Source organism: Zeus faber (assembly GCF_960531495.2).
Source record: "Zeus faber genome assembly, chromosome: 13".
NCBI classification, from domain to species: Eukaryota; Metazoa; Chordata; class Actinopteri; order Zeiformes; family Zeidae; genus Zeus; species Zeus faber.
Genome location: NC_137198.1, coordinates 5,119,463 through 5,146,962, shown reverse-complemented (window position 1 = coordinate 5,146,962; position 27,500 = coordinate 5,119,463). Strand labels below are relative to the sequence as shown.

The 27,500-nt window shown below is 51.0% G+C and overlaps 2 protein-coding genes across 2 annotated transcripts in view; one reads left to right on the top strand and one right to left on the bottom strand.

Moving 5' to 3' along the window:
• Positions 1 to 5,555: 5,555 nt before the first annotated feature.
• On the top strand, positions 5,556 to 20,810 carry map3k9 (mitogen-activated protein kinase kinase kinase 9; the record flags this gene model as incomplete). The annotated part of the gene is made up of 11 exons (XM_080012710.1): positions 5,556 to 5,946; positions 7,261 to 7,674; positions 11,836 to 12,016; positions 14,133 to 14,281; positions 14,888 to 15,063; positions 15,640 to 15,880; positions 16,580 to 16,702; positions 17,272 to 17,410; positions 17,517 to 17,629; positions 18,832 to 19,590; positions 20,353 to 20,810. The coding sequence occupies 11 exons, from the start codon at positions 5,556 to 5,558 to the stop codon at positions 20,808 to 20,810; spliced, it is 3,144 nt and encodes a 1,047-aa protein (XP_079868836.1).
• Positions 20,811 to 24,332: 3,522 nt separating this feature from the next.
• ttc9 (tetratricopeptide repeat domain 9) overlaps positions 24,333 to 27,500 on the bottom strand; it is a gene marked incomplete at both ends in the record, with an annotated part of 3,725 nt that continues 557 nt past the window's right edge. Inside the window, 2 exons of the mRNA XM_080012709.1 lie at positions 24,333 to 24,415; positions 24,796 to 24,978. Coding sequence (XP_079868835.1) covers positions 24,333 to 24,415; positions 24,796 to 24,978 — 266 coding nt within the window. The remainder of the gene's footprint in view (positions 24,416 to 24,795; positions 24,979 to 27,500) is intronic.

Genomic DNA, 27,500 nt, shown 5'->3' with positions numbered 1-27,500 from the left:
GCCCAAGGGCCCCAAAAAAATCACCGGTCCCAGCCGCCCCCGGGGGACGTTACTTCCGTATCTATACGCGTATCTATATATGATAGATTTCCATATTTTCTGTATATTTTGAATATTTGTTGAAACGTGGTCACCTTCTGCTCTGACTGTGGGTGGGGCGCCGTGGGTGTGGGTGTGTGTGTGTGTGTGTGTGGGGGGGGCGGGTGGGGGCGGGCGGGTAGGGGGTTGTATAGCAGAACAATGTCTTCACGTTTCTAACAGTTATGTATCTTGCCTCGGTAAAAGTATGACATTGTATTTTATTTTGCCGATATCTTGGTCTCACTGGAGTTTTTGCTTTTTCACCCTTTTGACCGGAACCCGTCCCCTCCGCCCCTCCCCACCGCCCGTCCCCTCCGCCCGTCCCCCACCCGCCCATTGGCCCCGTCCCCGAAACCACCGCGTGTTGCTGCAGAGATAACTTAACAGAGGTATTTTTGTACTCTTTCCTTCCATGCACTTTGCTGTATAGTTCTATTTCTGGAGACTTCTACTCGCACTCGTCGCAGAAAAAAGGCGGACGTCGGAGCGCCCCCCTGCGGGCCGGCGGCGCCCCGCCCGCCGCCCGCCGCCCGCCGTTCCGTCCACAAGCGTTTGTGTAGGTGTCCGGGTTCAGTGGGTTAATATTTCAAACTTCTCAAAAGGCCACCGCTTTTTTTTTTTTCTCCCCCCGTTGGTTTGCTGTTTGTCGTTGTTTGTTGGGTTTTTTTTTTTTTTTTTGAAGAGGAAGCTGTTTAAAGAAAAAAAAAAAGTATTTTTCAAAAAATAACTTTATACTTAAATATCAGCGGTGATTGGGAAAGTGCAATTGCGAGTAGTGGAGATTTGGGATGTGTGTGTGTGTGTGTATGTGTGTGTGTGTGCGTGTGTGTGTGTGTGTGTGTGTGTGTGTGTGTGTGTGTGTGTGTGTGTGTGTGTGTCTGGGTGTGTATCTGGGTGGGCGGGTGTCAGTATCTTGACAACAACAACAACAACAACAACAACAACAGTGTTGAGTGCTTGGTCTTGAGTGTTGGTTTTGGGTCTCACTGCAGCAGGGAAACGGAGTTTGAGGTTTTTGATGTTTAATACTGTTTAATACATGACTGGTGCTTTGTTTTCACTGGGAGAAAAATACACATTTAACACCACCCCCGAAATCAACCCAGCGTTCATTACTTCATTCGCATAGACGGTACGTTACTCCGCAATCTGCATATTCTGGCTAATTTCAAACCACCAGAGATTACCAAAGAAAGAGCAACAAGCAGCGTCACGACAGTCGGAAAGGTGACCGAACGGCGCAGTGACACAGGTTCTCCACCAGGGGGACGACATTCTCCAACGCATCCCTTATTTCTGTTGTTTCCTCTCCTCTTACTCTTATTCTTTTTAAAATGTATTTTATTTTATTTATTTTTTATTTTTTGAATTTGATCAGTGAGCAGTATTGTAAATATGTCTCATGGCTTAGCCGGACGTCGGCCTCCGGGGCCGGACGGCGTCGTCCATCCCACGTCCCTTTTTTCTCCCGCCTCCACCCACACCTTAAGGGCGAAGCAGCGGGGTCGATTGCCGAGGCGGCACAGGGGACCACCTATCGCCGCCCCCCCCCCCGGTCAGAGAGGGCCCGGAAGGCTTGTTTGTACATGATTTCGACCGTAGGCTTCCACGTGCGGGACGAGACGCGCGTCGACGCGTCTGCTCCGCGGACCGAGCTGCAGCCGCTCCCTCCGAGCCAGTGAGGCTGTTGTTTTGTTTTAGTTTGTTTTTTTTATGGATTATATCATGGTTTCGTTTGCTTTTATAAATTAAGATGTCGATGTGTCACTGAGGCCCGCTTCCCAACCGCACCTCCAGGTCTTGCAACAGCAACAACAAATTATTTGGGAGTATTTTGGGGGGGAGAAGGGTTTTTGTTTTTTTTAGGGGGTTTTTTTGTGTTCTTGGTGGAAACATGTATGTCGAGGTGTATGTGACTGAACTGAATGCCATCTGTGTTCATGGTGGCGGGGAAATGTTGCTTATCTTTATCTTTGGTGGCTCCTTTTATTGTTTATTTGGTTGTATTTATGGTTATTATCTGCCATGAAGTGTTGATTTAACATCAGCAAATGTACTTATGTGTGTTTGTGTGCGTCTGCGTGCGTGCGCGTATGCCTGTGTTTGTGTGTGTGCGTGCGTGCGCGTATGCCTGCGTGCGTGTGCGAGTGTGTGTGCGTGCGTGTGTGTGTGTGTGTGTGTGTGTGTGTGTGTCGGGGTGCGTGCGCACACAGTTTTGGTCCTGACGTGGGCCTCGGGGTTGCCAACCGACCGCGAGTCTGACGGTCGGGGAAAGATGACGACCGTGTCCGTGAAGCTTTAGACCCGTCCGCTAAGACGTCACCATCGCTGCCAGTCGTGTGATTCTGGCTGGATGGGAGGGAGGGAGCCACATTTTGCGGGGCTGACGGGACTTTGGTCCTTAGGTCCGGGCTCCAGGGTAGACCCCGGCTGGAACTGGCCCAAAGGTGAAATTTCCGGGAGCCGTCTTTGCTTAGATGGGCATAATACCCCTCATCTCGATCAAACCTTAACGTCTCTATTTCGTTGTATTCACGTTTCTTTTGGAGCTTAGTGCAATGACGGAAACGTTCGGTCTGTATTCCTTGAGCTCAGGTGGCTCAGTTTATCCAAAGGTCTCATCCAGATTTCGACTCAAAGCGCCCACGGGGAGCCCACGCCCCGCTCCGAAGACCGCACGCGTCGCCCTTTTCCCCCGGCCAGCATGGATGTGCGGCGCCGTGTTGGGTGGCGTTAACATTTTACAAATGCAACGCCCCCCCCCTGGGGGGGCGACAGGGGGGCGGGGGCGGTGATTACGTGAGGGTGGGGCCTCAAATATAGAAAACAAGGGGCGGGGCGTTTTTCGTTTTTTTTGTTTGTTTTGTTTTTTTCCAAAGCCCACCTGCAGCCGCTGCCCCGGCCGGTTCTTTTTGTTGGGTCTTTGGCCGCAACGCAGAGCCCTGCGGCGGAAAAACGCGGGGAAGGGGACGGGGACGAAGCGGGTTTGATGATCAATTTGCGGGGGCGAGGGTGGGAGGGCGGAGGTGGTGGGTCGGTCACATCCGTAAACCTGAAGGTGTTCGGGGTTGGCAACCCTGATGGAGACGCCTGGGGGGGGGGGGGTATTAATTTGTCTTAAAACTCAAGAGTCTTAACAGGTTTAAAAAGGAAAAAGAAAAAACACATCAAACACGCGACACTTCAAGGCACCACTTTTTATTGGGTGGGGTGGGGTGGGGTGGGGTTGGGGGTGCGGATGTGAAATGTGTGTATCACCAAATCTCTGCTTCCACCCAAACGGCCTCGTCGTCAATGTTCACCGTTAAACACTGGATGCTGGGGGAGGTGGGGGGTGGGGGGGGGGGGCGGCCGCTCTGTGTTTTCCTGATCCAAACAGTGAGAGTTGTCAAAATTCAAAAAAAAAATAAATAAAAATACATTAAAAAAAAAACAAAAAAACCCAAAACTGTTTGGAAGGCGTCAACCGGGGGCCTCTGTTGTTGTTTCTTGGTGTTTGTTTTGTTTGTTCCTTTAAACCTCATCACGTTCGGTGCAGAGACACGACCGTCACCGAGAGATCCCCAAAAAGAGCTGACGGAGCGTTTCCTGCCCCCCCCCCCCCCCCCCCCACTGAGCTGCGCAGCGGGACAGCAGGGACAAGAAAACCACTGATTGGATTCGACCCTCAGTAGCACTGAGCACACATTTTATTTTATTTCGTTTTATATATCAATTAATTATTATTATTTTTTTTAATCACACGTTTTTAATCTCACTAACTTCATTCAAGTTAATTTTCCAACTAGGGTTAGGGGTTAGGGCTGGGGTTAGGGGTCGTTAGGCCGCGGTGGACTCATTTATATATTCAGATCGGGTATATCGCTAGAAAAAGTGTGATTGTATTGTTATAGTTTTAGTTTGATGGTATTTTGTTCCTCGTATTTTCTCTCGTACGTACGGTCGTCTCTCTCTCTCTCTCTCTACGATTCCCTCACTCCGGCCGAGCCAAGCGGAGCCAAGCGGAGCCAAGCGGAGCCCTGTCTTTGTTGGGGGTTCACCGATGCTCCTCTTAACATCGGCGGTCGTTTTTCCCGACACACACACGTACACACGCACACACGCACGCACGCACACAGCTGGCCCCGTGTTTCTCCCTGTGTCTACACCCGCCGGCAGCGTGGAGATGGAGGCCTACACCACCCACACGCTCCACAGCCGTCGACAGCGCGGTGGGGTCTTACTCCAGTGGTCACTTTAGGATGCGTTGAAGCTCCGCGCCGTTCCAGCTCCCCTTCCCGAACCTTGATAACTTATTATTATTATTATTATTATTATTATTATTATTATTATTATTATTATTATTATTATCATTATTATTATCATTATTATTATCATTATTATCATTATTATCATTATTATTGTCATTATCATTATTATCATTATTATTGTCATTATTATTAGCGTGTGTTGAGAGCCGTCCTCTTTATTTACATTACCGATGCCTTATCGGGCTGTTAGTGCTCGTAAAGGGCTTATGGCCCCCAGCATGGGGGTCTGGTTGGATTGGATTGGAACAGATGAGTTTCAAAGGGGCAATTTCATGATGAGCTATTGATTTAATTCAAACCTAAAGTAAATGCTACGCGCGCACGCACACACACACGCACACACACACACACACACACACACACACAATAAGGCAGGCAATTTTAAGAATGTTTTTGTCATTTGTGTTTGATGGTGTGCTACAGGGTCTTACTACTGGAGAGGGGGCTGATGTAGAGAGATGCAACCTACTTTGTTTATTATAAGAAGCAGAACACATAATAATAGACTGTCACAGCTATTCAGCTTAGTAGCCTTTTTGTCAGTAGGGTTAGGGTTAGGCGTAGGGCTATGATACGGTATTGTGTTTAGATATTAGTTTGCGCGTAACCTTCACAGTTTTAAAGGTTTAAATAATAAAAAAAAAAAAAACATTACAGAAAGATATTATACTTTCTACAAAACGGTGATCAGTTCCTGCCTTTAGGTTGGTGGGATTCGAAATAGTTTGCACAAAGGCAGTAATATCCATGTAAACAATTACAATAAAACAATTATAATGAACGGACGCGGTGACGTAAAAGTAAAGAAATGAAACACACGGGACGACGGATGCGGTTCAGCGGGACGAGGGACCGCTGTGTGACGCTGTGCCGCGGGGCGGGGCGTGGCTCTGACCGACAGGCGAACGGGCCAATGGGCCGCGAGGGGATGATTCGCTCGTCGGCACGATTGGCTGAGCGCGGACAGGCCGCTGGGCTCCGCGGTGCGAGGTGCGAGGAGAACCGGCGACCGCGAGGACCGCACCTGCGCAGCTACGGAGCGAACGATGCGAGCGGAGGCCGCTCGGTGCCGCCTCGCTGCCCGCCCGGCGGCTCCCTAGAGCGGGGCTCTCCCGGCCGGCTGTCCGCTGCGGAGAGCCGGGTCGCCCCAAATGGATCGCCCCCATGGACGCCTTCAAACCCGCCGCTCCGGACCACAGTCCGCCCCCCGAACCCGCCGCTTCCCCGCCGCACGACGATGAGTCCGGCTCGGGTGTGTTCCGCTGGCCGACGCCGGAGGACCGCGGCGGAGCCCCGGCCGCGGGCGCTGCGCCCGGCGTCTGGACCGCGGTGTTCGACTACGAGGCCGGCGCGGAGGACGAGCTGTGCCTGCGGAGGGGGGACCTGGTGCATGTGCTGTCCAAGGACTCCCTGGTGTCCGGGGACGAGGGCTGGTGGACCGGGGTGGTGGCGGACCGGGTCGGCATCTTCCCCAGCAATTATGTCAGCATTTCGGAGAAGCGCTCCGAGCAGCGCTACTCGGACTTCTCCGACGTCTCCGTGCCTCCCCTGCACCGTGAGTACTCCATTGTACCTGCACTGCACTTTGCACGGTGTGCATAGATTTACCCTCCTCCCGGTGGGTGTGATCGGGCCAAAGAAAGCCCCAGACTGCAGTGTCACGTTACGTGCACTTTGTTGGCGCGCAGATCGGACCCAGCTTCAGGACGGTCCTCCATCACACGGGCCCGGTCCATCCCTGCAACCCCCCCCAATTAGGCACGCAGGGCTCCATCACAATGTGGCTCCACCAGGGTGCAACTCCTATTAGATCCCATTAGATGCGAGTCTGCAAAGATAATGCATGTGCGTTGGCTTTTGTCTCGATTTTCACCTTGTAATTAACATGCACGTTTGATGTACAAAGAAAAGAAAAAACAAAAGCTTTTGTTCATTTTGTTTCTGCAAAGAAGAAGCTTCTGCAGCAGGATGTCAGGCCAGGGCCCCAGTCAAACTCTACACTGGAGACTAATGCGAAAGCGGAATCATTTCTTATTGGCCTTTGATAAACAACTGGAAGCTATCGAATCACGTGCATGGAGGCCATTCTTTGCATTATTTTCTTTACAGCTTATGCCAGATCTCTGATGCTAAGTATTGTCATTACACGGGCCATTAAACTCATGCCAGGGCAGTACATTTGGGGCCGTTTGCTAGTGCAGATTGGCTCTGGCTGTTTGGGCACATTACCTCCACTATCTTTGTTGGCTGATTTTATTTTATTCATCCGTCATACCCTGAGACAACTGGCCTACTTTCACACGCCATCCCACCTGAAATATTCATCAAGGTCAGTCGGTCTGCTAACAGATTGCTCCCAAATCCACAATGTGAACCATTACAGTCAAGGACAGATGGTCCTGTATGTGGCAGGACTCCGTATTGCTTTATTTGCATTGCAATTCTCGGCCTAAGCGATCCTATTCTTTACAATCGAATCTGTTTTTCCTCTTCTCATCACCACATTTCTAGATAGGGGCTTACCCTCGTTTGAGAGGAAACGCAAGGGGTGGCTCCATCAGCTCCTGTATTTGGGGCAGAGGAGCAGCCCAGTAGTTTGAGACGGGATCAATCTTCCCACTGAAGTTATAACCTGATTCCAAAGTTTGCCCTAGCAAGCCTCTTCCCTGCCAGCGTGTCTGAGAGCACAAGAGCACTGCTGTGGCCAGACCTTCCCAGAGGGGGGCAATAAACAGACCATTATCGCTGTGGCATCAATAAAAGTTTATTAATTTTACTATCATGATTCTTCCTCTTGTTTTTTCGTTTTTATTTGTTCTTTTTTTCTGCGATTCATATGATTACCCTTCGCTCTCCTCTCTCCTCCCAGTGCTGGAGATTGACTTCTCCGAGCTGACCCTGGAGGAGATCATCGGGGTGGGTGGGTTTGGCAAGGTGTACCGCGCGCTGTGGCGGGGCACGGAGGTGGCGGTGAAGGCGGCGCGGCGGGACCCGGACGAGGACGTGGGCCAGACCATGGAGAGTGTGCGGCAGGAGGCCAAGCTGTTCGCCATGCTGCACCACCCCAACATCATGGCCCTGCTGGGGGTGTGTCTGCAGGAGCCCAACCTGTGCCTGGTGATGGAGCTCGCCCGCGGCGGGCCGCTGAACCGGGCCCTCTCGGGGAAGCGCATCCCCCCGTGCACGCTGGTGGAGTGGGCCGTGCAGATCGCCCGGGGAATGCACTATCTGCACTGTCAGGCTATCGTGCCCATAATCCACCGAGACCTCAAGTCCAGCAACAGTAAGAGCGCTACTCGTTGTTTACCACCGGTTCAACTGCTGCAGGATCTCAGTGCATTCCTGCAGGAGCAGCTTGCTTTGCAAAGTGTCCGTTTTTGTTTGTTTGTCTGAGGGTCCACAGTGCAACACTATGGAAAATAACATGCAGTTCATGGACTGTAAAAGAGTTCATAGAAACTCAGTAAATCAATGTATAAGGAGCAGGGGAAAAAAAAGAAAACAATCTTGTGTTTTCACTAACCGTATCCCCTAAATCCCAAGCCTATTACTAAGGATTTGACCGCCACTCGGCCCCAGCCTCCCCATTGGACGCTCAAACAAGTGCAGCCTCTCCTTGTCTCCCATTGGCCCTCTCCACGGTGATTAGCACAAGCCCTTGGGCGCCATTGGCCGCTTGCAAGTGTTAAGTTGGTCCACCTATTTACCGTCGTCAGCTCAGTGGGGAAAACCCAAACCCTTTTCCGCAGGACGGCTTTGGTAAAGGACGGTGCCGCTCACGCACCCACATGTTGACAAACCTACGGTGGCTTCCTGTCGGTTCGGTAGCGGCGGTTCCGCCCTCTGAACTCAAACGGTGTGTGACAATGTGATCGTGCTTTATTACAGTATGTCCTGCATGCAGCTCATTTTGTCATGGTATTTCGGACAAGCAGTGCGGCTCGTACCATCACACCGTGACGCTCTCCTGTAAAACCTTCTCTACATGAAAACAATAAGAAATCAATCCAGTATGTTTCACGTTCTTCCTTTTTGTCAGACTGAGGGACCAATCCCTGCATTCCTTTCTGATGCAGAGTACTGATATGAAAACTGACACACTTGTTAGGCCCAATGATGGCGAAATCAATGATTCTGAAGATGATTGTGAATTGAATGGGTTTCAAAAAGGTGGAAACTCTAGAGCACGGCACCAGCACCCGAGCGCAGCGTCAGACCAGAGACAAGTGCCCAAAGTATCTGTGTTATCCCTGCTTTGTCCCCTTCGCTGTGTCCGCCCTTCATATTGGGATCGCAGTGGGAGAATAAAGTTGCCGGGCTGATGAAGTGCTGGAACGTCATAACAACCGACGGCAACGGCGGCAAAAAAACATCAGGAAATCAAGGTGAACGTCACCCCGAACGAGCGCCAGCCGAGGCACGCGCTGCTGAGCAGAACGCCTGCTTGCCGGGTTCGCCGACGCTGGTAGACGCTGTGACGTGAGGCGGAACCGTGTCAGCGAGATGAGAGACGAACGAGCATTTGGGCATGAACCTGCCGACCGTATCTGGGAGGGGGCGGGCAGAGCTCGCGACTAAAGGATATACCGCGTGTGCGCCGTGTTTCGACCCAGGCCTTATTAGAATGTTGGTGCCCGTCATTAGACTGTTCGTGGCACATCCACTGCTGAGAGGCTGCCCGCTCTGCCGCGGCTTGCAGTACAACGGGGGCACACGTTGACCCGTTGGCCTAAAAAAAAAAAAAAAAAAAAAAGATCAAATCTCTCATATAAGACGGGAAGCATTGTCGAGATTGTAGTAGTCTCACACATGGGCGAGTGTATCTTTGAAAGATGTTTTGAATAACAGTAACGTCTCCGCAGTGCATCCAAAGCGTAGCGTTGGAGCGGCAGTTCCGCCTGACACACGCCACCCCGTGTTTTCGGGGGCCCTGCGGCACAGAGACACAGGCGGGGATGTTGCAAACACCAGTTTATTGTAGAGAGGGGGCCAGATGGGACGAGCCGGGAGCCGATGGGACGTTGTCGTGACAGAGGCTCTCCCCGTGTGTGGGGGTGGGCGTTTTACCCCTGGCTCGTTGATTGCTCTGACAAGCAACAGGCGTACAGCCACCTCTGATCCCCGGCTCAATTACCTTGACCCAAGATGGGTGTGGCTGCTTAAACCACACCACAGTTGGCTACAGCATGTTGTCAGGAAGTGACACGACTTCCTGTTTCTAGTCTCTACTTTGTAGTCTGTCGGGAAGCGTGGATGTAGCCGAAAGAGCTGATTTGCAGAAGTGCAAAATAGTCAGTAAACGCTGAAAAATCGCATTATAAGCTATGTTTTGTGACCTTTTTTTTTTTTTTCTCGGTACATCACAAAGACAGTCAGACCCATTTTCAGAGGTTTTATTTTTAAAAATGTTAAGGCGTAAACATTTGCCCTCATTGGACTGCCAATGGAGAGTGGTAAGTTTCACAGCAGCAAAGCGTTCAGCGAGGTTGTGCATTTATAAATGATCTGAAGCAACACGCCTGGGTGGAAAGATGGCAAACATGTCCTTTAATATTTTGGCAGAACCTCTTTATTGTCATCATACAAGTAGCATGACATTTCACTGCATATATGTACCACCGTATGTGTATGTATGTGACAAATAATCTCTTGAACTTGAACTCCAATGAAATGTGTCCTGCACTTCACCCATCCTACACCTAGGGGCAGTGGGCATCTGCGGTTCTCAACTCCAGCTCTTTTGCCAGTGCCTTGGTCAGGGGCGCTGACAGCCGCCCACCCCCAACCCAAATGTCTTTTGACGGTGGATGGTGGAGGAAACGCACACATACACGGGGAGAACATGCAAACTCCACGCACCTTCTTGCTGTGAGGCAGCAGTGCGACACACTGAGCCGCCGTGCCCCCTTTGACTTATCCAGAGATGTGAACCACACTATTATTGTCTATTAGCTTTATCATTGGCTCCCATTGGGAAAGCATAGGGCCACTTGTGTCGTTTTTTACATACCGTGCCATGGCCTGCCAGAGAGGGTTTGTCAGGGGAAACACTCGACGAATTCTTCCGCAGGCCACGCGGCGTCAACGTGGGATGTCACGGCGTGTTCTGCATAGTGTGGACAGCAGCTGTGGTTGTGTCCCTCAGCCCTCCTGCGTCCGTGGCCGCCCGCAGAAATGTCCTGCGACGTCTTTGGGATGGGACGGGCGCTTTTGCCGACCGGGTTGGCATGGTGAGCGCTGAGCGGTGCGGTTGGGTTGGTCTGTGCATTGACATGTGTGGGGTGGAACAGGCTGAGCAAGAAAGACAGAAAAAAAAAAAAACACAAACAAAAAAACTCCCCCACGCCTTCAGTGTGACGTTCTCGTTACAGGACACACAGACACACTCCCTGTGTCTCCTTTGTAGTGCTCTTGTTTCATTTGGGGCCCGGATTGCGATTAATCAACCAGAGGAGCTTATCAATTAATACATTTTGTGTGGCTTGTTTCTTAAAAGGGCTTAATTAACGGGGACTCCATTGTTGTCCTTTCAGCTGGCGCGGTCCACTCAGTGTGACATATGGCATTTGGTGTCGGCTTTTATCCGAGGTGTCACTGTGAACAAACCGATTTGGCATCGGGGGTCCCCAAGGGGATTGGGCCCCCCTTCCCCGACCCAGCCCACCTCAAAGCCGCCGCGTCGAGCACGTGACCGGGATTTACCCGAGCCACATGTTGGGGGTTTTTTAGTCCTTTTTGGAAGGCGGCAGAGAGCCACATGCCCGGCAGACCCGGGGGCCTTGATGTGCACCGCAGCCTATGTGGACACTCCCTCACCAGATGGCCTGGCGCGGTGCAGCCGAGCGAGGCTAGGCGTGTGTGGTTTACGAGGAGAGGCCGCTGTACGTCAGGCTGTGTTTTTATTTGATGTCTACCCGTCGCAACCGGGCGTGTGTGAAAGTAGGCTATTTTTTACCGTTTGAGCGTACAAGGAGAGGGGCGACCGACTGCCTCGCTGGCAGATTTCTTACTGTTCGCACATCTCTGCTTGACTGTCCTAATGGCTCCTTCATGAACTCTCTCTCTCTCTGTCTCTTTGTTCCCCTTCTTTTTTCTCTCCTCTGCTTTCATCCCTCCGATCCTCTCGTCATGGCCTCCCGCCGACCACACCCTGTTTTGGTTCGTTCTCCTGTCCGTGTCGTTTTGTCGCCTCGTTCTTTCCTTCGTTCATTCCCCGACGTCGCCTTTATCTATCTATTTATTTGTTTGTTTGTTTATTTATTTATTTATTTATTTTAACCCCCGTGAACGGTTCCCTCAAAACGTTTCACTTTTCTGTCGAATCCACACCGCACGCCGAACCAAACACGCGGTTATCATCCCTCCCGCCCTGCACCCCATCACCTCACCCCTTCGCCTCCACCCACCTGCCCCCCCCCCCCCCCTCCCCCCGCTTCCGCTCCAGTCCTGATCCTGGAGAGGGTGGAGATGGAAGACCTCAGCAACAAGACCCTGAAGATCACAGACTTCGGCCTGGCTCGGGTGTGGCACCGCACCACCAAGATGAGCGCCGCGGGCACCTATGCCTGGATGGCCCCCGAGGTCATCCGCTCGTCCACCTTCTCCAAGGGTAGCGACATCTGGAGGTGGGCGGAACTGAGGGACACGCAGGCGCAACGTAGAACCTCTTTTTTTTTTTTTTTTTTGTACAAGTCGTAGAACCGGAGTCGTCGGGGTTACGGCGAGCATCACTCTGAGCCGCAAATACGAGAAGGTCGTTGATCGGTGCGGGGAGACGCGTCAATAGGTCCTCCAATGTGCACCCAATGTATAAGGAGAACTGGTGGCGTTCATGTGCACGTGAAGAACAGGCAACCCAGGGGAGATGGTTCTGTCCTGTAAACTAGGGATGCACCGATTTATCGGCCGCCTCGTCGACCGCCATCGGCAAATAAGATGACATTCCCCGATGGCAGGTGGACGATGTTTATCCAGCGCTTCCCACACATAGACTTTTCTTGGGCGGGGCCGCCCAGGTATATTAACGTCCGCCAAAGTATATTTGGAGACCCCTTTTTTAGTTTTTGTTTTTTTTGTTTTTTTTTCTTTTCTTTTTTTAAATCCGTCCGAGAGAACGACGCCATCCGCGGTCGATATTAGAAGACGCGGACGTGGCTCTCCGCGGCACTCCAAGCAGGAAGTGATGCGGCCCTCATGGGAGCTTGGACAACTGTAAGTGATGCCGCGTTCAGGGAAACTCGGAAAAACATCGTCATCGGCTATCGACCAAGTTGTTATTTCAAACATCCGTTTCGGTTTCGGCCCAGAGTTTCACAATCGGTGAAATCCCTACTGTAAAGGCAGTTAAAACATACAAGCAAACACAGCAAATAAACCATGATGCTATACAGCGTACAGACAGATCAATAAAAGACAACAACACAAGAGCATTTAAAAAGGACAACCAAAAACAATACAAGAAAGTTGATCTTGTGAATCAACAGGTCAGTGAAATTAAAAATACCTTTTTTTTTCCGAATTCATGGACGGTATGAGGGGCGTTGAATAGAAGGAGGTTACTAGAACGGAGCCTGCGGATATTTGAATATTGTCTGTTAAAAGGCCTTTAGTAACCTCATCAAATAATATTTCGTTTTAGTAGTTTTATTGCTGCGTAAAGATGGAGCCGTAAGGTGTATAGTAATTGATCCATTTTGAATGGTGATTCGCGGGTGTAAACATACATTTTCCAGAGCCATCCACAGTGTCCTCCACCTACGAGGGCATTATGCTCCAGGGGCATTATGCTCCAGCCTTTGGATGTTTTCTATTGAAGAATTTTGCCAGTTTAGCTAAAACATTTTTCATAAAACATGAATTAATAATAATAACAACGCAGGCCCCAGGGTTTGTCCCGACTGGCGTTGATTAATGTTTCATGCCCTCATGTCAACATCTGTCGTGACGCTTCGTGCCGAACACTCTCGTCGGGTTCGTCTTGGTTTTTTCAAGGAGGGCGAGGCCGCTCCCCCGGCAGGGCCGAGCGGCCGCCCTGTTAATTGGGAAGCTCGGCTGACTCAACGCGGGGTTTCCCCGCTCGAAACAGGATTAAGGGGTGAGAGGAGGGAGAACTCAACCGGGGAATTCTCCTGAGGACACGGCGCTGCCTTGGCCGTAATCTACAGACGGCGCCCAAGTTTTCCTTATTCCATCAAATCCAGTCGACCGCGGTGCCGGCGCACTTTCGAAACCTCAGACCTTCAGTGTGTTTTTTTTGATGCCCCGTCCGTGAGAAAGCATCATCCACCCGGCGGCTCCCGGGGTTCTGCTGTCGTGGCTTTGCCTTTATCTGTCGTGCTGTGTTCCGGTGTTTTCCTCCCACGTGTTCTCATTCCGACCTCTTTAATTGGCTGTTTCTGACGTTCTCTAACCGCCTGTCGCTCCTTTTCCAACACTGCTCTGTGTTTAAACATTCATACGCGCGCTTAACGGTCACCTACTTGTTCAAACTTCACCTTCTTTATCCAGAATGGGTTATTTGTGGCGGTTAAGGTTTCATATGTATGGATGTGTATACAGTATATTCAGTTCAAATTTTATATGTTAGGTCAATAAAATTCTTATTCACTGTTTATAACTTTAAAACAAAAATGATTCAGAATTGTGTCAAACGGGATTTTATTGATTGATTTATTTATTTTTTCTTTCGACTGTCTCCTGTATATGACGATGTGAACGTGGTGGTTGTATTCTGCCCTGTAGTTACGGCGTGCTGCTGTGGGAGCTGCTGACCGGGGAGGTGCCGTTCCGGGGCATCGACGGCCTGGCGGTGGCGTACGGCGTGGCCATGAATAAACTGGCGCTGCCCATCCCCTCCACCTGTCCCGAGCCCTTTGCACGACTCATGGAGGGTGAGGAGTCAAGGTTTTTTTTGTTTTGTCTTATCGTTTCACAGTTAATATATGCAGGGTTTCCGCGGGTCCTTTAAAATAAAAAAAAAAAATAAAAAAATCGAATAATATGAATTTTAGTATTGATTTAAAATGTCTTAAATACACTTTTGACAGATCTTAAAAATTGTTTGGATTATGAAGCAAACAACTCGCTTTTCGGCGAATGTCACTTTTTGGGGGGGGGGGGGGGTCGGTAGCCCCACTCAAATTTTCCGTTAATATCCTTGGTACTTTTTTATTTTAATTTTTTTTTGCCAGTACGGGCGTGAAATAGGTCTTAACTTGCATTCATAACTCTATTACAAAAGGTGTTAAATGGAACTTGTTGAAACCTGCAGAGAATCCCTGTATATAAATACACCACACGTCTCTGGGGGTAGAACATGTGACTGCACATCAAGTATCAAATGAGTCCTCCATGTCTTCATAATCCTGCCTAGTTGTTGAACACACTCCTCCACAGAACCATGTCGGTGCGTTTTTGCGGCTTCATAAGGATCGGTCTGTTTTTTTGGGGGGGGGGGGGTTTGCCCGTAACTTCAACGTCTGTCCGTCCGTCCGAAGAATGCTGGAGCGCCGACACCCACGCGCGGCCGCCGTTCACCGGCGTCCTGGACCAGCTGACGGCCATAGAGGAGTCGGGGTTCTTTGAGATGCCGGCCGAGTCCTTCCACTCCATGCAGGACGACTGGAAGCTGGAGATCCAGGAGATGTTCGACCAGCTGCGGACCAAGGAGAAGGTAGCGACGGCTGGTGCTGTGGGCGGATTCTTTCCTATTTATGTACCCTCATTTGATCCAGTATTCATTTGGCTGCGTTTATTCGGCGCGTATGCTGTGAAAGTGGAACTAACACTAGCTCCTCCCGAGCTTCTGATTGGTTGGATATTTTGTGGGGGAAAAACCTGGCTCCCTCCCACACCCACGCTTAATTAAACCTGTCATGTTTGATGGACGTGGGAGGATCTTCAGGTTCGGGGGACGTTCCGGTGGGGGCTGGACATGGCACCACCGGCCTTCCTTAAGCCAGCCCTGCGTTTGAACAGAGGCGCCGTTAACGCCCCCGGTGGTTGGAGTTATCAGGCGTGCGACGTCGTTCCGAGTGGTGTGTACACACTGTCACCCTGGTGATCAGGTGCTCCTTTAATCCCGGAGGCCCGTTCGTAACGTGATTCCCGATTAGTGTGTCGGAGGCGCGGCCGCCTCTGCAATACAAACGCAAATGTTTACATTTGCATCCCCACACATACTCGCCCTCGCCGTTGGCGGGATGCTACCTTCTGCGACGTAACGCTCCGACCCGGCTCCGCCCACCAGGAGCTGCGGTCCTGGGAGGAGCAGCTGAGCCGCGCGGCGCTGCAGCAGAAGTGCCAGGAGGAGGCGCTGCGGCGGCGCGAGCAGGAGCTGGCGGAGCGCGAGATCCACATCCTGGAGCGGGAGCTGAACATCATCATCCACCAGCTGTACCAGGAGAAGCCGCGGGTGGAGAGCCGGCAGGGCAAGTTCCGCCGCAGCCGCCTGAAGGTGAAGGACGGGAACCGGATCAGCCTGCCCTCAGGTACCGGGAGCGGGGGGGCGGGGGGGGGGGGCTTAGTGTTCCACAGCACCGGGACCTGTTTCAGCAGCTCCAAAACTGTTTTCTTGTTTCACTTATGCGTTTGTTGTCCTTCCACAATTTTCCCTTTTTGGGGGTGAATACAATTTCCGTCTGTCTGTCACCTGTCCGTCCTCCTCGCCATCTCTCGCACACTCTGTATATGTCTGTTTTTTCTCTCTCTCTTTGTCTCTCGATCGGCCCCTCTCTCTAGTATCTGTTGCCCCTGTCTCTCCCTCCCTCTCTGTCTGTCTGCCTCTGTGTCTCTCTCTCTCTCTCTCTCTCTCTCGATCTCACACGCTCTATCTATCTGTCTCTATCTGCCCCTCTCTAGCATCTGTTGCTCCTGTCTTCCTCTCTCCGTCTCTGTCTCTTCCTGTATCTCTCTCTCTCTCTCTCTCGATCTCACACGCTCTATCTGTCTCGCTCTTGTATCCGTTGCATCCGATTTTATCTGATCAATTTCTCATCATAAACTCTAACATCTTCAGATTGCATCGACTAAAAATGTAATTATAAACCCAATCGGGGAAAATAGGCAATTCGATTTTTAAATATATATATTGAAATGTCTATGATGAACAATTTTATCTTTGATGTCAATGTCCTTCAAAACTCGTTTCAATCCACTTGTTTTTTGGGGGGGCCCCCCCCCCGAACCAGATTTTCAGCACAAGATCACGGTCCAGGCGTCGCCCTCGCACGATCGGCGCCGAAGTTTGCTGGGCAGCGGGTCGACGCCCCCCACCAGCCCACCGCTGCTGCCGCGCCTCCGGGCCATCCAGCGTAAGCGCACGGACACGCGTGTTCCGCTGCTTCCCACTTCCTCTGTCCATCCTTTCCCGCCTCACGAGAAACAGCGAGAGCGTCCGAACGCCAGACGCCCCGTCGCCGCTTCCATCCTGGCGGGCGGCGCGACGTCTGACGTCGGTGTGCGCTTCCTCTTAAATCCATGCGGCTCCAGTGTTGCAGCCCCGCTGGCCACCACAGCTGCGCGGCATTTCTCTTAAACACCAGATTAAAACCACATAGAAATGTTTTCATAAAAGGGCGCAATAAAGTTAAATGCGGTTTTTATGGGAGTCTACGTTTTACCAGAGACCTAGAGCTGCTGTCGGATTTGCTTGTTCATGGCAGACCGCTGTAAAAATTAAAAAATATATATATATTAAAAAAAAATTTTTTATATCTTTGACCTGGATAACTGCAATACGTTGTTCAACTCAAAGTGTCTGCAGAGATCATAGGACATATTGTTAGACCATCCAAACGAGCTCCACATCTGAAGTCGTTTCTAAATGGGTAATAAGCAATAAGTAATAATTTTTTTTTTAAAAGCCCTGTTTGTCTCGCAGTGACGCCCGGGGAGGGCTGCGCGGGGTGGGGCCGCCACGCCGGCCTGCAGGAGGAGGACGAGACCGAGCGGAAGAGTTCCAGGAAGAAGGGACGCGGCGGAGGGTCGGTTCCGCACCGGGAGCACAGCGCCGACGCCAGGTGAGACCGGAAAGAGCGAGGAAGGCGGGTGGGGCCGGTCGACGGGTTCCCCGTTGACGAGCCACGGATTTCGACTCTTTCGTCTCTTCTTCCCTCGCCTTGACAGCCTCCGACCGGCCCACGAGGGCAGCAGGCAGCGGTCCTGCAGCGCCCCCAACCTCCGCAGGTCGCCCAGACACAGCCCCGCCGTCCCCGGTGTTCCCAGCCTGGTGGAGATGGGTAAGGAGATCCGGGTGTTCGGGTGGAGCCGTCCCCAAATGTGAACTCCCGACCACGCTGATGTACTGAGGAAACGAACGAGTGATAATATTTGCACCAATTTCAGACAGCAGGAGGTCTGTGAACTGTTAGGGAACCACCTTTTTTTTTTTTTTTTTTTTCCAACACCTTCGCGCTCAAAATGTTTTGTTTTGTTGCCGTCACACAACCTGACATGACTTTTACGCTCAGAAAACGGTTCCCTCACGACAAAAACTTTCGCTGTGAGAGTCCCAAGATTTTAATCTTGAACCGGCTTCTCGGGTTCGACCCATTTATCTGATTTCCAAATTTATCGGGTTGATATTGGCATTTAATTAGATATAACCTGTCAATGTTATAAACATCCGATATGAAAAATAATGAAGAGTCCCTCGCTGGGGCAGGGCGGTGACTGTTTACGGTTTTGCCGATATATGTTCAAACGAGATATAGGATTAGACAATATGGTTTATATCAATGTAGTTTGATGTTGCGTTAAAATACATAATAATAACCTGCTTCTTCCGTAAAGCCATGCCAGCATCTCTCCTCTGTCTCCCTCTCCACTCAACCCCGCCCGAACCCAAAGGGAGAGTAGGGACGGAGGGAGTCGGTTTACGTGACTTTGGCCCCTTTTTTTTTTATTTTTTATTTTTTGTGGAGTTGCTTGAAAAAAGATCACGGGTCGTGCACGTATTTCAATTATCAAAATGAAAAAGAATAAATAAAGTTTATTCTTCATTTCAAGGCAGTGATGTATCCTGGAATTAATACACTTTTTTTGGAATTTCTTTGGTGTAAAGAATTTTGAATTTAACGATATTGGGGGGCGGGGGAGAATGGGTGTTGGCAGTCTCAGTCGAACCAACGTCGACCGTTAAAACCCATATCGGTCAGAGCCTGGTGGCTGCGGTTGATCTTGGGGCTGTTTGTGGATGTGGATGTATGGAACTGTATGAATGTTTCTGTCGAGGAGGCATTTATACCGAGCAAAAGTGTCGGACGAATAAAGACACAGAAACCGTGCAGAGATGGGGAACAGTGTGACTCATCCACATCATGAATACACTTTCATTTCCACTCAATTTTACACAGTACAAGTGAATTCCGAAGTGTCCTCATCCACTACACAGGAAATACTTGGTACCACGACATGACTTTGCCACATGCTCCTTTCCCAGAGAATGAAGACTGCTGCTTCACCAGTGAGCTGGGGGCGTCGCCCAATCAGTCCTACCTCTGCATCCCCTTCCAGAGGGAGGGCCACGTCGCGGAGGGGGAGGCGGGGGAGTGCTGTCCCAGCGGCCAGGTGCCAGGAACGCCCCCCAGCAGGAAGAGCCCGGGCGGGGCCCGGCGTTCGGAGCTGGTCCTGCTGGGCTGCGGAGCCCTGTTGGCGGCCGTGGGACTGGGCTTCAACCTGCTGAGCGTAGCGCAGCCGGAGGAGGCGGCCAAGCCCAGGTGGGACAGCTTCTTCCACAGGGCGGGGGGCCAGAGGCGGAGCACCAGCCCCAACACCCGGAGGCCCTTCCGCCGGGAGAGCCCCCTGAAGGTCCCCGTGCCCCCGTCGGCCGAGCGGGGTCTCCCCACCTCCCTGACGCTGCTCTCCCTGTCCTCCGTCTCCGACTGTAACTCCACCCGCTCGCTGCTGCGTTGCGACAGCGAGGAGCTGCTGGTCTACCGGCCCGCCTCGCCCGCTGTCCCCGCCCGGGCCCCCGACAGGCTGTCCCGGCCCTTCCAACCCCCTCTGAACCCGCTGGTCAACACCCACTTGGAGAGCTTCAAGAGGAACCCCCGTCAGTCCCTCACGCCCACCCACCTCCCCTTCACCTCCAGCTCGGCGCGCAGCCTGCGACGGACGCCCTCGGACGGAGCGATCAAGAAGAGCGGGCCCCCAAACAACCTGGAGCCGCTGCCCGAGAGGACGGCGCTGGAGAACACAGGTAGGGCCCTGGTTTCTGGTGAACCAGGACGCACTCAAGTCTCACTTTTGTCATAAAGTCGCTCATGTAGAGAATAAAGGAGCCATCGAGGAGCTCCCCGTGTTCAGAGAGCGGTGATGAAGCTGGGATATGGATTATTGTTTGTGGATGATTCTTTTTATGTTGAGGGAATGAAGCATTGAGGGAACGTGGGACGGTGTTTCACTTTCTAAAAACTATTCATGGTGGTCATAAAGACCCTGGGAACATAGATGCCCTTCCCCTGCTGTTGCTCCTCCTAACTTCGGTTTAGAATCAGAATCGTCTTTATTGCCAAATAAGTTTACAACATACAAGAAATTTGTCTTGGTGTACAGTGCATACATGAAACATAAATTCTAAAACAATAAGTAAAGTATATAAGAATATGTAAAATAAGGCTGTTTTTGTTTTTTTAAATAAAGCCGTACTGTATTTACTTTTTAATACTTTTTTTTGTATGTACTTTTTAAACAAAGCTGTAGGATAGAGGTTTATATGCCATTTCATATTTTGCTTAATTTAATCAGATTGTCTCTGATTACATTTTCTTTTCCAAGAGAGTCGTTAGAACAAATGACCCGAATAAACAAAAAAAAACCCACAAATACATTCTATTCACAGATTCACACAGAGAGACGCAAGTTAAAAAAGAAAAATCTAAATAGTCGTTTCAAATAACACGATTTGATTTGAATGATTTTTCCCTTTTTAATTGACTCTTCTGTCCCCCGGTACGAACAGGCGTCTTCAGGGCTCTAAAGGAAGACCCGTGTTCCGAGGTTCCCCGGCTCCCGAACCCCAACCTGGTCTTCCCCCCGACGCCGCGGCGGCGCTGCGCCCCCGAGCGCCCCAAAACCCTGGACTTCCTGGCCCGGCCGCGGCCCTCGCCCCGGGCGCACTGCGATGTGTTCTGGGCCGAGCAGTGGGCCAGGGGGGGCGGACAGAGCCTGGGCAGCGGCGAGTCCCCCGCCCACACCTCCAGCACGGAGACCCCGCCCACCGTGGAGTTTGGCCGAGAGCCGGCGGCGCCGCCCACGCCCGCCGACGCCCCCACGCCCTTCTCCCCGCGGCGGCGGGACAACCTGCTGGACCGGCTGGACGAGGGCCAGTGCCGGGACGGCACCCTCCCCCTCTGCCGACCCGAGCTCGGCTTCCCCAAAGACTCCCCGTACCACTACAGGCCCGGGTTCTGGTCCTAACTGGGTTCGGCCCCGCCCGCCTTCCAGGTTCCGGTTTCGGCTTTGTATTGTTTCAAGACCCGGGTGCAGTAGTATTGCCAAAACGCATCTCATCCTTTGTTTTATCCTCAGGCGAGGGCCCGGTACGGTTAACTTATCGGATCAGGTCGGTGATATGAAATAGGTTTCTGTACATACGGAAGGTGTCTAAACTTTGATTGTATTGAACTTCATGCGTGGTGCCCGGCCCGCGTGGGTGCTCCGCTGGGATGGAATCAAACCATGACGCCGTATTTGCAAATATTAGGTGGGCCAGGTTTTGATTTTTGAATGCAATGCATCCGGGTTATCGTCCATGTTTCTTTTATGACACGGAGGTGATGGCGACGTCACGAAGCTTTGACGTATCCTACTTCATTTCAAGCTCAAGTTCCAGATTGTGCATAACAAGTGCACTTTTGAAAAAAGCGTCATGAATGTAGAGTTGACGATCTTCCATGACAGTTACTGTGATCCGTCTTAATTCCACCGCAAGACAAAACGAGCAAAGGGACGTTGTTGATGTGACTTGAATTCATTGGTAAATGTGTGAACCCCTTTTGTTCTCGGCTGGCAATTTTGCGGGCTCAATTTTGTCTCGTTGACTTTTATTTATTTATTTATTTTTTGTATCGATTACCTGTCACCGCAGATCCCCTCTGGAAACGACGTGGGCGCTTTTTTTTTTTTTTTTTTTTTTTTTAAGCGCTGATTATATCGAACCCTGTGTCGTCAAATAACGCCGCACGTGTTTCTCCGCACTTCAGTCGGGAAACGTCAGGATTCGAGAGAGGCTGATCGCCTTCGTCACCGGTTTTCCCACCCAGGTGTTGCCACAGAGTTGCGGCCAAAGGCGTCAAGAGTCGAAGTCGCGCGTTTAATTGAGCGGGCCCGCCCGTGTAGCTCGCGGCCCCTTTTCGGGGAACCGGACCGCCGGTTGAGCATCGCTGGTCCGAAGAAAAGGGGAAAGGAGTGTGAACCTGTAACTCCGCCTCGTCCCCTGTGGTCCAAGGCGGGATGAGTGGAGCATGGAGACAGGCCCTGGTGGCATGTGAACATTCATTTTCATTATTTATATTTGTAATATTGAATTTAATTTATAATATATTATTTATTTATTTATTTTCCAATTTATTGCATTTATGTTGCTTTCTCTGTTGTTTATTTTTTATTTTAATTGTGTATTGCTTTATGCTGCAAAGAATTGATCTTGACAAACCAAAAAAAAAACACATTTAAAAGGGGTGTGTGTGTGTGTGTGTGTGTGTGTGTGTGTGTGTGTGTGTGTGTGTGTGTGTGTGTGTGTGTGTGTGTGTGTGTGTGTGTGTGTGTGTGTGTGTGTGTGTGTGTGTGTGTCATTCAGCTAGTTTTTATATCTTTTTAAAGGAACAGCAGACTGTTGATGCTCCTTTCTGGAAGAAATAAATCACCTGGCATTTTTTTCTCAATTTAAGAACATTAAGACTTAACTTCTACCACAAGATTACTTTTCAAGTTAAAAAAACAAACAAACAAAAAATCCCGTTTGCAACAGTTTTTGTTTATTTCTTTTAATTTTTAAATTTTACTTAATTTTTTTCAGTGTAGATGTGAATATTGCACTGTGTGCATCCTCTTTCCAGCGGATTCCAAAACTGACTGGACCCGTAATGAATGACAGTTGAGAGTGAACACCAGTAGCTGGCATTTCACGGCAACGCACGCCGCCTCTTGAATTATGATCTGTACCAACACCTGAAACGGTTGCCTTTAGTTACTCAACACCGCTTCACAAACGTAAAGAAGACAGAAAACCACAAAAGGGCTTTGAAAGAGAAAAGCGCAAACTGGATTACACACACACACACACACACACACACACACACACACACACACACACACGGCTTCAGTTGCACATTTATTCCAGCGTTTTTACTCTCGACGGATGAACCCTTCCTGTGTCAAAACGGTATTTGGCAGATCGTGATGTTAATTCTATAAATTCCCCAGAGCTGCAAGAGAAATAAAAATTGGCTTCAAAGCGGGGGATGGCAGGGGTCTCTGAATGTCATGATAATGTGAACGCTACGGAGAACGTGACGCCCCTCCCTGCGCCGGGCCGCGCGCGTGGCTTGAGGGCGCCCCCGCGGACGGCTGCGGTCACTCGGGTTGGAATATGACCACGAATAAGCTGATTTTACCAGTTCTGAGACGGACACCGTTTCAGGGTGGAAACAAATACTGTAAATGACCTGACTTGTAATTGCACTGCAACACACCAATTTGAGTAAAATCATAATTAACAACTCATCCCTGTTTTGTTTTTTTGTCTTTTTTCTTTTTCTTTTTTACTGCTGTTCTTTAAAAAAAAAAAAAAAAAAAAATTGTAAGTGTTGAACAACTGTCTCTCTGTTTGAGCCTCTTTTCTGCCTGGTTCACCTCAGGCGTCGGGGACCTGTTCCCTGACGCGGCGCATTATCCGTATCTGTTCCCTGCTTCGCCGCCGAACATGTAGAATCCACCGCGGTCTGTGTGTGTGTGTGTGTGTGTGTGTGTGTGTGTGCGCGCGCTCTTTTCCCCGCCGCAGGATGACCAAGGGATTGACTGCGTCTGCGCGGCTGAGGACGCGGCCGAGCTGCACATGGAGGGACGTTCACCCCGGGAGGCGTGAGCCGACACCACCGCAGACGCCTTCCGACCGGGAGGGATATCTTTATTACACAGGGTGCCTTCATACACTGGACCTTTCTGTTTCGAGTGAAGTGCTTCGTGTGGCGTTTATAAACAACATACACTTATCTCTATATCATCTCGTAATCTCTAAAAAGAAACCTATGTACAACATTTTTTATTTATTTTTTTTAAATATGTTTCTCAAATCCATACTGCATTTATTTAGCGAACGTGTGCTCATGATGTTCCATGGCGAGGAAGGTCGAACTCTCTTTCCTCAAAGCAACTTTCATCAGGACTGATTATAAACACTATGTGTGTGTGTCACAGTCTTTTAAAAATACTGGTCAAATGACAGAAAAGTCGATTTTTTTTTCTTAACACTTTAAACACCATGCTATTAAAATTAAAAAAAACAAAAAACAAACATCTTGTGCGAAGTAGAGGTGTTATCTTAAAGTGACACTCGCCTACGGACGTGCTTTCTTCTCGGGGTTCCGTCGGCGCCGACCGCGGCCTTCGTCACGGTCGCTTTGTGCGATGCTTGTCCTGGCAGTGCATCTCACACGCACGTTGGCAGCGGCTTCGACACTGAGGGACGACGAGACGGCAGGGCGGCAAAACCCCGGTATCGGCCCTGAATTATTATATATATATTTTTTCTGTCAAGCACACGATTCGCATCACGAAATTAGCGGAAAAGTAGCCGTGCAAGGCGGAAAAAGCAAACACATGTTTTAAATGGCGCGGTGTGCGAGGTCGGGGGGGGGGGGGGGGGGGGAGGTTGGCGGGGCACACTTTGGACGTTGGGTCGGGTGGTGGTGGGGCGTGGAGTCGTCGGGAGAAGGCCCCTCAGGTCGCCTCCTTCTTCTCCCTCTGGGCGTTCCTGCGGATCTTCATCTCCGTCAGCTGGATGTAGCGGATCACGTTGGTGTCTGCAAAAGCAAAGGGCAGGGGAGGGCCGTTTTTGTCCCCCGTCGGTGCAGGAAAAGAGACGATGCGGCGCTCGTACTAACGCCCCTTCAAACCCCAAACGTGCGGCCACCCACCCCCAACTGCCGTCTGATGACGCCGTGACGAGTGGGATGTAGTGTGGGTGGAGGTCTTTGTGGATTACAAGGTGCACGTTTTAATCTACTGCATGTGAATAGGCAGCGAAGATATCAACCGACTGGCCCGTCGTACATTCATTATTCCCCCATTACTACGGACACATGTCTGTTGTCCCACAGATCCCACAATGTTAGGCGGTGTGCGCGTGTCCTCTCGTCGGGAGATCGACGGGGGCCCCCCGGCGCCGGCGGCCGCTTCTCACCTGAGGGCTCCTGTTTGTGCGACTCCTTCAGGTAGTACAGCGCCTTCTGGAAGTCGCCCAGGTGGTAGTAGGCCACGCCGGAGCGGTACAGGGCCTTGAAGTTCTCCCCTTCCTTGCGGAGCACTTTCAGGCAATATTCTTTGACGCGCTCATAGTTCACCAGCTCCATCTGCAACAGGCAGGCTTGGGTGGGGGGGGGAAGAGACAAGGGCTCCGGTAAAAGGTGGAGGAACACTGCGAACACCGTCCTTTCTCGGGTCCGTATGTTAATTTAAAAAATGTATTATTATTATTATTATTTTTTTTTGCTTGATGCATCGGTCTAAGTTCAAGTCTTTATGGGCTCCCGGGGGTTAAATTAGGTTCCATTCAGGGTTGGGGGGGGGGGGGGGGGGCAGCTAACCCATTTCAATCCGGGGACCTCCGGGGGCCCTTCAAGAGGCTCCAGCGAGGCCCCGGCAAAATAATTTGGAGTTCAACGTCACCATCATTTCATTTACAGGGCTTGGAAAATGTGCAGTAATGACTGAATTGATCATCCCCCTCAGTGGAGTATAGACACTTAATCATATCTGAGGATAAAAGACGGCGTCTTTTTAAATGGGGTCCGGGGCCTCGTGCATGTATCAAACGCAGGATCCTCGATGTGGAAAAGATTGAAAATTGCTGCAGTCGATATTGGACCACGTCACCGACCGTCTCACATCAATTATTCAGCGGTTCTGGAGTGTTCCCAGAATCTCCCCGTTTTAAATATGGAGACGTAAGTGAAGGAGGTGATGGATGGTGGTGGTGGAGATATGCGGTTGGTGGTGGTGGCGGTGGATAGAGGTGGTGGAGATATACAGTATAGTTGGAGGTGGTAGTGGTGATGGGAGTGAGGTAGATGCAGGAGGTGATGGATGTAGGTGGTAGAGGTATACGGTTGGAGGTGGTGGTGGTGATGGATAGAAGTGGTGGTGCTGGAGGGGTTGGATGGAGGTGGTGGAGATATACAGTATGGGTGGAGGTGGTGTAGGTGAGGGAGGTACTGGAGGGGTTGGATGGAGGAAATGGATAGAGGTAGGATGGAGGTGATGGATAGGAGTGAAGTGGTGAATGGAAATGGTGTAGGTGATGGATGTGAGGGAGGTGCTGGAGGGGTGGGGTGGAGGTGGTGGAGATATATGGTTTGAGGTGGTGATGGTGATAGGACTGGAGGTTATGGGTAGAGGTGATGGAGGTGGTGGAGATATATACTGTATGGTTGGAGGTGATGGATGGAGGTGATGGAGGGTATAGGTAGAGGTGGTGTAGGTGACGGAAGTGAGAAAGGTGCTGGAAGGGTTGGATGGAGGTGCTGGATGAAGGCACGATGGGGTTGATCGATAGGAGTGGAGGATATGGGTGGAGCTTGTGTGGGTGATGGAAGTGATGGGAGTGCTGGATGGAGGTGGAGGAGATATACAGTATGGTTGGGGGTGGTGTAGGTGAGGGAGGTACTGGAGGGGTTGGATGGAGGAAATGGATAGAGGTAGGATGGAGGTGATGGATAGGAGTGAAGTGGTGAATGGAGATGGTGTAGGTGATGGATGTGAGGGAGGTGCTGGAGAGGTGGGGTGGAGGTGGTGGAGATATATGGTTTGAGGTGGTGATGGTGATAGGACTGGAGGTTATGGGTAGAGGTGATGGAGGTGGTGGAGATATATACTGTATGGTTGGAGGTGATGGATGGAGGTGATGGAGGGTATAGGTAGAGGTGGTGTAGGTGACGGAAGTGAGAAAGGTGCTGGAAGGGTTGGATGGAGGTGCTGGATGAAGGCACGATGGGGTTGATCGATAGGAGTGGAGGATATGGGTGGAGCTCGTGTGGGTGATGGAAGTGATGGGAGTGCTGGATGGAGGTGGTGGAGATATACAGTATGGTTGGGGGTGGTGTTGGTGATGGATAGGAGTGGAAGTTATGGGTGGCTGTGCAAATAGAGGTGGTGTAGGTGATGGAAGTAAGAGAGGTGCTAGAGGGAGGTGGTGGAGATACATGCGTATGGTTGGAGGTGGTGGCGGTGATGGCGATCGATGGAGGTGATGGATATGGGTGGAGGTGATGGAGGGGTTTGATGGAGGTGGTGGACAGAGGTGGTGGTGGTGATGGATGGAGCCGATGGAGGTAATGGGTGGTGGTGGTGAATGGAGGTGGTGTAAGTGATGGAAGTGAGTGAGGTGCTAGAAGGAGGTGGTGGAGCTATATGGTTGGAGGTGGTGACGGTGGTGGATGGAGTTGATGGATATGGGTGGAGGCGCTGGAGGGGTTTGATGGAGGTGGTGGAGCTATATGGTTGGAGGTGGTGGTGATGGATGGAGGTGAGGGAGGCAATGCGTGGAGGTGGTGGGTGGAGGTGGTGTAGGTGGATGGAAGTGAGGGAGGTGCTGGAGGGGTTGGGCGGTGGCGACGGATGGAGCAGGTAGGATGGAGGTGGTGGATAGAGGTGGTGGTGGTGATGGATGGAGGCGATGGAGGTAATGGGTGGTGGTGGTGAATGGAGGTGGTGTAAGTGATGGAAGTGAGTTAAGTGCTAGAGGGAGGTGGTGGAGCTATATGGTTGGAGGTGGTGACGGTGGTGGATGGAGTTGATGGATATGGGTGGAGACGCTGGAGGGGTTTGATGGAGGTGGTGGAGCTATATGGTTGGAGGTGATGGATGGAGGTGACGGAGGCAATGGGTTGG